Below are 12,490 nucleotides of genomic sequence, written 5' to 3'. Positions count from 1 at the left end.
GTCAAAATCCTTAAGGAGTTTGTATTATAAACGCCAATTGTTAAAGTTAACTTGTTACTATCATGTAAGATTCTAGTGTTGACTGGGGCATCCAGAAAACTCGACACTTGAGAATGAGAACGAGTGAGTATTATATGCGTTGGTTCCGACAAAATGATCATCAGGTTTTCCAAGAATCGTTTGCCAGCGGACCTGTAAGCAATAGCCTGTTTGGTTGAAAGCGATCCATGTTTTCTGTAGGGGAAGGAACAGATTCAGATTCCCATTGTGCACTGTTTATGTTTGTTTTGTGGCGTGACATTTTATTCCATTCCCAATGGCAGAGGATTCATTCTGGCAGCTTCAAGAATCAAAAATCCCTTTTTCTAGCGATGGAATGAAGCTCCCTTCTAGGCGTTCAACTTTATACTCATCTCAATCGATCTAATTTCTTCCAAGTCATATAGGAATGGTCTTTCCAGATCCCAGGAAAAAAAAAAAAAAAGCAGAACAAAACTGCAGAGCCAAATAAGATGAAACATGAAATTGTTGTCGGACATCCCATCTCTAATATTATATATATATATATATATATATATTATTTTTTAATAAAACATGCATCAAATATTTTAATTATGTTAATATAATTTATTCTTATATTAATTATAATTTTAATATTTGTTAGCCAAATTAAAAAATAAAAATTTCTTAATGTTGATAATTTTAATAACATAGATCAAACAATATAAGGTAATTTTTTTTACAAGATATTAATTATCTAAATACAATTTATTCTTTATATATATATATATATATTTAATACTAATTAATTTGGTGATTTATTGTTCGTGCTCCTCCGGGCATGTTTCCAACCTTGATCCATTCTTCTACTTTTAGCAACTTAGAATTATTTTGTAATTAATTTTTATTTATAATATTATTTGTTATTGGTAATTAATAGTTGAAAGTTAAAAAATATAACCATGATGTTTGGTTTAACTAATAAAAAAAATTAAATCAGCTTATCTCAAGGTCTTAAGTATGAGTCATAAGATACCTAGTCATATTAAATAAATATATCAAAGACATTTTTAAAATATCTTTAAACATTGTTTTGAGATTTAATTTTTTAAAAGTATGTATGAAGAACAACTTTAATGAGAGGACAACTTTTTGCATAATTCTCAATTTCATAAATTAAATTATTCATTTCTCTCATAACTTATCTTTTCTTTATATCTTGATTATTATATTTGTATCTTTTTTTAAATTTATTTCATTCCATTACTTTCTAACCAAATGGCCATTGTTATCTGTTTTGGTGACAAATTTGTACGCCCATATGGGGCTACCCCAAAACAATGTCCTTACATCAAACACACAACAATGGCTGCGTTTGCGTTTGATATATGGGCAACGTGGTTGGTGCACATCCTAAATTTTATTTTCATAAATTTATTTAAAATCACGTGCTTGAGCTCGACAACTTTGTATTTTATCATTTCTTATACTTTATGCAAGTATCCGTAGAATTGTTCTTAGATTTCGAGTTTAAATAATAAAACTCATCTTTATGAATTTACTTTTAAAATTATCGGTTTGCAATTAATCTTGCATTTTATTTAAAGTGTTTATTAATGACCATACTAAATCACAGGTTCAACAGCCTTGTCGATGTATTTCATTAATGACTCTACTTCATCAGAAAATGAATAAATTTAAAAACGGAACACAAGGTCAAAGGGGGAAAAGGATCACGGTTAACGGCGTTATCCATTTTAGCTCACGCGCTCTGGTGGAGCGTCATGTTATAAGAGATTTGTGCGGCAGGATATATTGGCTCTATTCTCGAGCTTTCTTTCTCTGCCTCTTCTACTCTTCCTCTCTTGCGTGTGTTGCGAAGGTAGAAACAGGAAAATAAAAATAAAAATCAATGGCGTCGGGAGACAGGAAAGCATCGAAGGCATCGAGCAGTCGCGCAGGAAGAATCCGTACACTATCGGATCTGAACCGGCCGTCGGTCGACTCCGACAGCGACTCTGACGGGCCGCAGGAGTACTACACCGGTGGCGAAAAGAGGTTTCCATTTCTCCAACCCCTGCTGTTTGTTTGACATTAAAATCTCAATTTTCTGAAATTTTTTATGGTATTTGTTTCTTATCGTATCGAGTAGTTACCGAGAGCTCTTTACCCTGAATTTATATGTTATTTTTCCTATTTCAAATGTTCAATGGCTTATTTGTTCGAATCAGAACGGGGGACGGGGTTGGAAGAAGAATTTAGAGTTCAGTTTCATTTTTTTGCCCTGACATAAACTTTTTCTTGTCATCGAAAGCTTTATATGCTTGACCTACATTCCATTGGATCGGTACTGTTGTGTCCCTTCCCTGGGCACTAATTGAGCAATCAGGAGCGGGAAAGAGAGAACTATGACTTGAATAGCTTGATGCAGTGATTTACGAGCTGGAGTATAGGGATTAAGCCAGTGCTTGGCATTGGAATACAATATTGAATTAGCATAGGAAGCCATTATTGTGGTCTAGCTATAACTAACATGATTTTAGCATTCCCCTTTGTCTTTCTTTCCCCTTGATATTATAAGTGGCTTTACCTATGATATATTACCAGCGATACCATCTCAATCTGCTGATAAACAGATAGGTCACTTTGTTGTTGGTCTCCTGGCAATGGGTAGACTGATTATGAAAACCCTTTAGCTTTGATTTGTTTGATATATCTTGGTATGCATAAATATATTCTGTTAGTTTACCAATTTTTACTCCTGCAATGATGAGAGTCGACTTAAATCATGTAGATGTCAGATCATTTGTTCAATTTTTGAATTCCTAGGTTTATTTTATTCGGTGACTGGTTTTGTTGGAGTTTTTCTTTGGTTTCTCTGTTATGAGTTGCCACTTGTTCTCTTTCCCGGAGGATTTCTTATCTTCAATCTCTGTGCATTTTTTAACCTTATCTTAATGCAATTTCTTATTTTGTTGTGGAACAAAATTATAAATGGGATGAGAGCTTTATTAGCTTCTCATTGTTAGGTGCCCGTATTATTTAGCTTGTCTTTACATTAGATTTTAACCTGTGACCCTTCCTTACTTTGATGTGTGATTATTGATGACCACATTCCTTCTTACATGCAAATCTTTGTTCACTTGACTGCCTGCTGAAAAATAATTTTTCCCGTTGTCCTTAAATATTTTTAGTCTAGATTGAAGTGTTCCTTTATCGTGCCACTCTCCTAGACTGAATTGGTACCACAGATGGTTCAGCTCACTTAGAAACTGGTAGTCATGCTTTCTGAACTGTATTTGGAACTTTCTGTTAGTTATTTAACGTTTGTTTGTTATATCTCCAGTGGAATGCTTGTCCAAGATCCTTCAAAGGGCAATGATGTGGATGCAATTTTCAATCAAGCCAGGCAACTGGGAGCTATAGAAAGGCCTCTTGATCAACTCCAGGATCCACCAAGGTCAACAAGCTTTACTGGAACTGCAAGATTACTCTCAGGAGAAACTGTGCAATCGACTTCTCAACAACCTGAGTCTTTTGTTCACAACATTGTTTTTTGGAGTGATGGCTTCACTGTAAATGATGGACCTTTGAGGAGGTTGGATGATCCTGAGAATGCCTCATTCTTAGAGGTATACTGCTTTTTTCACAATGTTGGGAGCTTTGCAGTTGCGTGCAGCCCAAATAAAGAATTCATCAGTATTTGAAGATTGTGATTTTTTTTCTATTTACGATTCACAGAATGACAGAATGATGAAATATTTCTGGAATTTTTGTTTTTATCTCCACTTACTGAAAACCTCAAACTGAAAATTCCCTACACTGAAAACCGCATGGTAGCCACTAGGGAACTGTATCCCAAGCATATAGTTTGGAGTGCTCTGAAAGCTGTTCTTGAAATGAGCCATGAGACTGTTGAATAATTTTTTCAATATCTTTCTGGAATCTGGAGTACTATTTTCTTCTTGGTTACACTGGTCGATTTGTTGTTAATGATTAATAATTATGTTTACTCTGTTTGAATGCAGAGTATCAAAAAGTCTGAGTGTCCAAAAGAGCTTGAACCTGCGGACAGGAGATCATCAGTCAATGTTAATCTCATAAGGAGGACTGAAAAATATCCGGTTAGTTTTCTGTTAGTGTTGTCCCCCTCTAATTTGATATGAAATCAGCGTGAAACTGGTTTGCTTTTCTCTGTCCTGCTTTTGAATATTCCAGTTTTTTTTTTTTGTTTTAAATTACTGCCCTGACCTGGAAGCTGAAATCTGAGGATCCGTTGAATAAATTGGATGTGAATTTTTGTTATATTTGTAGGAACCCGAAAAGCGCCATCTTCCATTCCAGGGAGTAGGTAGAACTGTAGGAAGCAGCTCTACTTCAGCAGCACCCGAAACAACTGTTGCTTCAGGTTCTGGTCCGTCTAACGCTCCTACCCCTTCTGCAGGACTGGTTGTGGATCAGTCTTTGCGGTCAACCTCAGTACAGATTAGGCTAGCTGATGGAACCCGCTTGATATCTCATTTTAATTATCATCACACAATCAGCGATATCCGTGCATTTATTAATGCGTCTAGACCTGGGGGTGCATTGAATTACCAGCTTCAGGTGATGGGGTTTCCTCCAAAGCTTCTGACTGATGAAACTCGGACCATAGAGCAGGAAGGACTGGCAAATTCGGTGGTCCTCCAGAAATTCTGATAAACTGCATAAAACCTGCTGCTTCCTGGACATTACTGGTTTAATGGCGGTCTTTATAAATTGAACTTATTTTCTCTGCATCAAACTTGACAGGGTTTAAAGACAGTTTCTTCGAGGGCTTTTTGCTTTTGACGACCTAATTGGTGTTATTCAAGTTTTATCGTGTATTTTTCTTGATTTAGGATCCAGTTGGATTGAAGCTTTGAACCTAATGCCTGTGTCTTTCTGCTAGTATAAGTCTATGAGAGGTGGTTTTATTTATCACTATTGAACTCTCTTGTTTCACTTGTCCAAATGTAGAAAGTGCCATGTCTATTGAACTTTGCAAATGTTGATATTTAATCTTCTACAAAATCAAGCCAGCCTTAAGATATTGGGTATTACAATGTTTGGCTTTGCAAGCTTACCCATGGTGCAAGGGGATGATGTCGTACGGTGGTTTTCCAAATACTTGAAATTTTATTTACCAGATAACTTACGGTTAACTTATGCCAAAAGATTAGCTGAAATTGGTTGAAACTTGTTACGTCAATATAAATGTTAGTCATAAATCATCAAAGAGAAGTTAATGGGGCCACTTAATCTAAGGGAAAATCATTGATATGGATTTTCTTTGGTAGATGCATGTATTACATCTGAATAAAGATGAAAAGATTTCGCCAAAAAAAAACGAGAAAGAAAGAGTATAATATAAAAAATAAAATACAAAGTAGATAGACAACAAATCTTGTCCTCCTATGCAGGGTCCTCAATGCTGTTGACAAACCTTGTTTTTTGTCTCTCTTTTCATGTTTGTGAATTCCCGGCCCAATTTGTCTACATTGCTATTGGTTGAACTAACTGTGCAAAATCCAAGCATCCTTACTACATGAGGCCCCCATAAATCAGTTTAACATTTTAGAAAGGGCTTTAGTTATGGACCTGCGTGCACGACAAATTAAATGCTTCCATCGCTATTATGAAGTGATCTTAAGGTAGCATAATTAATTTTAAGAAAAAGTATATAAAAATATGCCAAATTTAATGGAGAAAATCCATTAATTAGGTGTCTAAATCCTTCCACTTTAAAAGATTTTGAAGACACAATACAGCCCATTTCATTAGTTTTAATGTTTTCACCGTTCTTTGCTAAATTAATGATTCCGATGAAGTAAAATAATTTTAAAAATTAAACGACCCGCCTTTTCAATGATCAAATCAAATAAAAAGTTGTGATCGAGAAAAAAGTATATCTTGTTCTAAATCCTCTAATAAAAGATATATTGATAAATGCTTTCAATTAAAAAGCCAAAGCAGCGAGGAAAAACAGAATAATGTCGTGAACCATTTTCTTCCTTTAATTTCCTTCTTTTGGAAATGTCAGGTACTTTGAGATATTTTACGAAGACGATCCATCCAAGTCCTTCAATGATGTTACTTTACAAAAACCAAATAATACGTGATCATGGAAAAGGCTAGATTTGCTTCATGCTGCAAAATTTGAACCGAATGCCAATGAAGAAACACATACACGGATGTGTGTGACTTGAGTTTTGCTGGTCCAGAGGTTTCAGAAAGATTGAAGTCCACTCTAATTATGTTGAAGCGATAGACCTCATCACTAGGGATCAGAGTGTTGACCATCCTTTTCATGTTATTATTTATAATGCTTGTAATTTGGTAAATAGGGATTGGGTAGTTTCAAACTTTCAATTAACTTGGTCTATAGGGATGTTATTAACAATCCTCACTATTTAGCTAGGAAGGCACATGTTTTTGAGAGCACTTTTTACATCTTTTACTATTCTCCATTTTTATTATTTGAAAGAAATGAATGATAACTACTCCTTCCGATTCTATTTATAAGATAAAGAGAAAATAATTTTTTTATTTTATTTATAAGTTACGTTATTAAATTTTTATTATAAATTTTTTTTATCTTCTATTGAATGTTAAAAAAGAAAATATATAATTAAAATATGTATATTTAATACGGGTAAAGTTAAAAATTTATTAAATTTTAGAACAAGTTAATAAATTTTAAAATTTTTTTATACTAGTAAAATATGTTGAAAGTGATTTATAAATAAATTAAATAAATGATTAGGATCTCTCTCACTGTTTCTTTTTAATAAGTTAGAAATATGATTAGGCTCTTTTTTGAAGGTTGTTGTACCTGTCTTCTCATTTTATGAATGCATTTTAGTTTGATTAGGGGAAAAAATGTTGCATCAATTTGTCAACCAATTTGGCGTCTTCTAAGTTGCTAGGTGAAATTAAATAAGCTTGGAGCGTGGTACTGCGCGGGGAGTTCCCTTTGTGGCCGACACTTAATTGATTAATTAATTTTATTTTTAGAAATATGTTATGGACGAGACACGAATAACCCAACAAAATTTAACCAATTATCTGAAATATTTCAAATTATCTTTTTTATGGAAAAAAAAAGAACAGAATTTTTAATCCCTATAGTTTTATCAGGTTTTATTTTCAGTCTCTATAATTTTTTTCCTGTATTTTCAGTCCTTATAGAGACTAAAACCACTAAAAAAAGGAAATTATAAGGATCTAGAAATAAATATTACTCAATCTTTCTGAAACTATAAGGATTAAAAACATGAAAAAAAAAACAATAGGAATTAAAAACAAAACTTGATAAATCTATATAGACCAAAAATTATGTTTTTTCTAAGAAAAAAAGCTCTTCTGTAATTTTTAATTTCCTTAATGTAAAAAAATTCCAAAGAAACGAGTAAATATACTAATAAATCATTAATACACGCACACATATATATAATACACAGAAAACCGTATTTAAAATTATTCATTCCACATATTTCCCTTAATGCAACAAAAAAACATGCAATAAATTTAAAAAAAAGCATTATAGATTTATGAATAATCATCATTTAATTTATATTCTTTTGTTAATTAGAAAAAAGCTTTTTTTCATTATGGCCAAAATCAAATCATCTCTCTTTCTTGGTGATAATAATATGTCCAAATAAAACTCGTTGCGAGTTGCTTTCAAAGAAAATGATGTGGTTTTTACCAAAATAAAAATATGATAGTGGTTCTTATGAGTTAGGAGTTTTGATAATGTGTGTGTGTGTTACCAATTTTATAAAAGAAATGAAAATGAAAAAAAAATCCAATAATAAACTTACAAAGCATGAGATTTTTTTTTAGTGGAGATTTAATATATATATATATATATATATATATATTGACCGAAAGGAGTAATTCCATCAAAGGTAAATAAAACACGAGTCAAAGCCGTAAGCCAGAAAAAATGGCAAGCATACAAAAAAGATCAACCAAAAATAGTTACAAATTAGCCGATTCCCTCTCAATCAAATACAGAAGATGCTTGCAAGGAAGTGTAATGATGCACTATCAGGTCGTTAGTGATGATAGCAGGAGGTGAAGGTGCAAAGACCCAGCCAGAAGGTTCCACCCCCTTTGATGCAGAGGCTACTAAAAAGTCAGCAGCATTGTTTCCTGATCGTCTCACCAAGGGAAGATTCAAATGATGAAAAGACCCAATAGAACGCAATGAATTAGCAAGCAATTCATGATACATCCAGCTGCAGTTATCCCATTTTTGTGAGGATAAGGCATGATGTAGGTCTTGATAGCCTATTTCAACGATGAGTTTTTGGTTAGGGTTGTCAGATAACAAGGGAAATCAAGTATTTCAGCCATGAAACCAAATGAGGCGGTAATTTTTTCACACCAACCTTTAATGAAAGAGCTGTTATGATCTCTCCAAATGATCCCTATGCCAGCAAAACCAAATGAACGAAGAAAAGATCCATCACAGTTGACTTCAACTTCACCAACAGTGGGAGGGGACCATATTGCCGAAACAAGAGTTTGGATTCTCATAACAATTAGCTTTCCAATATTCTCAGGCAGCAACATCCATAGTTGAAACGGCAGTGAAAGAGTTAATTACAGCACCATAGAAAACTGAGACAGACCTCATCTTCCCAATCTTCTAACAAAGATTTGCTGCATAAAATTTTCCATAATCATCCAGATCATCCTGAATCAGCAACTTATGACACCAAAGATCAAAAGGTAAGACTGTTTCAGCATCAACCTAAAAGATAAACAGCAAGCATACCAAGCCTGTCCAGCCCATGCACGCAAAAATAATAGATGTTCAACAGTTTCAGGCTCTTGCAAACAAATTGACCAACCAATAGCACACTTCCCCGTGATAAAGAGCTGATTTAATTAGTTGCAAGGGCATTATTGACAACTCCCCGCAAAAAGTGTTTGATCTTTGGCTGCAGCTTGAGGTGCCAAATATTCTTCCATAAATCATGGGGCTAAAGAAATGGATGAACAAGGCACTAGACTCATTTTGTGGGGGTGAAAGAGATACGGACAGTCGATGCCCAAGCTTAGTAGGGTTTTTGCCATAATGAACGGGAGATTTAATATATCAGGTAGTTAAATCATAATGATTACACTTTGATGTGTCCGTGATAAAAGTTGATTTGAGGATGAAAATTTCAGCAGATTAAAGTACATTATTATGTTTACAAAAAGATAAGTACATTATCCTATGAAGACCATTAGGGTTGATGAACGATAATTAATAGGAGCCCAATGTGCCATAACAGGAAGAGTTTCTTTTTGTTTGTAAATGTAATAATCCCTTTTCACTCCATTTACTATATAACTCCTTCATGATTTGATTGCTTTAATCACTCATGATTACTCCCCCAAGAGGAAAAGCTAATAACGTCGCGTCCCAACAAAAGTGCTAATCATTTCCTTCATATATTTTTTTACCTCTAAAACTTAACAAGTACTCTATTTTCCCGACCTAACAATCCTGTCGTTGTTGATTAATTTATCATTTTACCAGCATGGCAATTATTAATGGTATGTCCCTTTATTTAATTTTATTTATTTATTTTTTAAATAACACATTAAACTTTGACTTGTTGCAGTTTAACTTTTTTGGCTTTTAAATTACACACATATTATCTTTGTACATTTTATTGGCAAAATAATATACAGTATAATTATAAAAATTTGTTTACATAAATTAAAAAATAGCTTCCCAAGGCTTAAAAATGTGAATTGTCCGTGATACTTCCTCCATTAAAAAATATAAGATATTTTTAATCGAATTTCACTCTCAATAAAATAGTTACTTACTTTTCAACTAACCCTATCTTTTCATATTTACCCTTATTAAACATCTTACAATAAATATAAAGTAATTATTAATATGGATGCTTTTGAAAAAAAAGATAATAATTACATCTCAAAAGATTAAAAATGCCTTACATTTTGAACATCTAATTTTTTAAAAAATGTCTTAATTTTTTAACGAAGGGAGTATATATATACTTATTCCTTTTAAAAGGGTTGAATGTTAAAAAATATAAAATATTTTTAATATTTTAAAGGACAATGAATTTGTTTTTCCAAAAATATCTTTCATAAATAAATTATTTTATATTTATGTTTAAGTAAAACATTTTATTAAATAAAAATAAATTTAAAAAGATAGTTTTAATTGAAACACACTTAATTATTTGTTTGAAAGGTATAATTGGATTAAAAATAATTTAATTTTTTAAGAGAGGAAGCATATAATGGTCATTTTCTGGCGGCATCATCCACAATGGTTGACTTCGTGCACCATAGCGCCCAACCAGCGAGAAACTTCCGCTGTGAGGAACAACTACTGATCGAAGTGTTTAATATTTAAATATCATTTGTATTATATTCAATTAATTAATTTCAGTCACATTAATATTATGTCCGGCTTCAATCATTTAACCCAGTGTTTCACTGGAAGTAATCATTATAAATTTAAAGACAAAGATAAAACAAGAAAAACCGGAACTGGACTATTTCCCTTTTCTTTTCTTTTTTCTCTTTTTTTTTGGGGGGTTTGGCAAGCAACCCTTTGTGCTGATAACTTATTATTTTTTATTTTTTAGGACATAAGATTATATGTTGATCATGTTATACATATATATACATATATATATATATATATAAAAGTAGAACGGATGGAAAGTTAACACAAATTCACCTTATCTTAAATTATAAAATATTTTTAAATAAAATCTTGCATGCTAAAAAAATCATTCAATACACTCAACAATTTTATTTTTTTTAATATAAAATTTAAAAAATATTCTTCATTTAATATATCAAAAAGAGAAATAAATGAAAATTAAATAAAGAAAATATAATATTAAAATAAGTATTTAATAAAATTTTAATATCCTCAAAGTATCTTATATTTTAATATGTCATTCTCTTTCAAAAATATTTTTTAATTTAAAATAGAGAAATATATTTCAATTAATAAAATTTAGCTTAGTGCCCGTTTGGATAAGGAGAAAACGCGCGTTTTGGACCCAAAATTAATTTTTTCTGCCAATCTATCCAAACAGTCGAAAATGATCAAAAATCAATTATGGGTCAAAACGCGCGTTTTTCCCGAAGAACCCTTCGTCAGGCCAAAAGTTTATCAAAACGTGGGGAAAATTACAAAAACAGGTCCAGGAAAAAATTACAAAGAAAGCACATAATTTAATAAAAATAAATTAAACTCTCTTCTTTTTCTTTTTTTTTCCTTAATAAATTTAAACTTTATATATTTAAAAAATTAATATTTGATATTTAAAAATTAAATTATATAGTTAAAAATTAATTTTGATTAAATTATCCAAATATCTTCAATTCTGTTAAAATCAATTTTAAAAAAACAGTATCCAAACAGATTACATTATAACATAATCAATTATGATTAAAATCTACCACTTAATCAATTATTTTCATAATCTATTATACTCAACTGAAATCCAAACGACCCTTATATATCATAAGATTTTGAGTTTGACTCTTTTCATTCATTGGAAGACATTATTGATAAATAATTTATGAGTACTTTATTAGTTTTTTTTTTTTTTGGAACTTGAAGCCGTGCTCTCATAGAAATGAACTCCTAATTTCTAACTTGTGTACATTTTCATCATTGAAAGCATGACAAGTGGAAAGAAGCAAACATTGTTCTACTTGGAGAAGATGAAAACAAGGAATTCCTATACAGTAATAGAAAATAATATATTTGTGCACACACCTTGTAGAATGATATGAGGGGCACACTTTGGATGTACGGTCAATAAAGCTAAAATGCTAAATCATCATGCAATGGAGTCGATTCGCTGCAGCAGATCGAGATGGGACAAAAGAGGAGCATGCTAGCATTGTAGGCGCACACGAGACTGAAATGAAGATAAGCTTGTTGTTTTTAACCCACTAAGATCTCGAGTAATACAGAGGTATCATCATTGCTTAATTACACTTAACATTGCTCTCGATTAATATAATCCATCATGCAACAGTGAGGAGACGCGACGTAAAGCAACCAAGTGGAAAATGTTTGTTAATTTCTTTTCTCCATTTTTAATTAAAAAAAATCACATTTTGGAGTTGGATTTGGAGCATTAGGGTCTATTTAATTTTATTGGTTTTAACATTCGAAAAGTATTTTTTTTATTTTTTAAAATCAAATGTTATTTAATTTTAATTTTTTTAAATATTCATTTAAAAAGTTCATTTTAAATATTATTGAATGTGCTTTTGACCAACTTAAAATAATGAAATTTTTTAAAAGTAAATTTAAAAAATGAGATGTTATTTAATCATACTATCTCAAGTTTAATCTCTTATTCTTTTATTAAAGAAATAATTATTTTATTAAAAATATAATTATCATTTCAATATTAATAATTAAATATTAAGTTTCTTACGTTATAAATTAAATAAT

General features: G+C 31.5%; 2 protein-coding genes across 2 annotated transcripts; one reads left to right on the top strand and one right to left on the bottom strand.

Annotated features, from left to right (window-relative positions):
- Positions 1-1,835: 1,835 nt before the first annotated feature.
- On the top strand, positions 1,836-5,052 carry LOC129286011 (plant UBX domain-containing protein 4-like). The gene is made up of 4 exons (XM_054922049.1): positions 1,836-2,058; positions 3,347-3,632; positions 4,029-4,124; positions 4,315-5,052. The coding sequence occupies exons 1-4, from the start codon at positions 1,913-1,915 to the stop codon at positions 4,696-4,698; spliced, it is 912 nt and encodes a 303-aa protein (XP_054778024.1). The 5' UTR covers positions 1,836-1,912; the 3' UTR covers positions 4,699-5,052.
- Positions 5,053-8,026: 2,974 nt separating this feature from the next.
- LOC129286115 (uncharacterized) lies at positions 8,027-9,018 on the bottom strand. The gene is made up of 3 exons (XM_054922139.1): positions 8,807-9,018; positions 8,418-8,691; positions 8,027-8,316 (listed from the first exon to the last, which is right to left on the bottom strand). The coding sequence occupies exons 2-3, from the start codon at positions 8,599-8,601 to the stop codon at positions 8,027-8,029; spliced, it is 474 nt and encodes a 157-aa protein (XP_054778114.1). The 5' UTR covers positions 8,602-8,691; positions 8,807-9,018.
- Positions 9,019-12,490: the final 3,472 nt, after the last annotated feature.

Source organism: Prosopis cineraria, unplaced genomic scaffold (genome assembly GCF_029017545.1).
Source record: "Prosopis cineraria cultivar Desert tree isolate PC_DT_omini unplaced genomic scaffold, ASM2901754v1 PC11, whole genome shotgun sequence".
In the NCBI taxonomy this organism is placed as follows: Eukaryota; Viridiplantae; Streptophyta; class Magnoliopsida; order Fabales; family Fabaceae; genus Prosopis; species Prosopis cineraria.
This window is presented reverse-complemented; position numbering and strand designations above follow the sequence as displayed.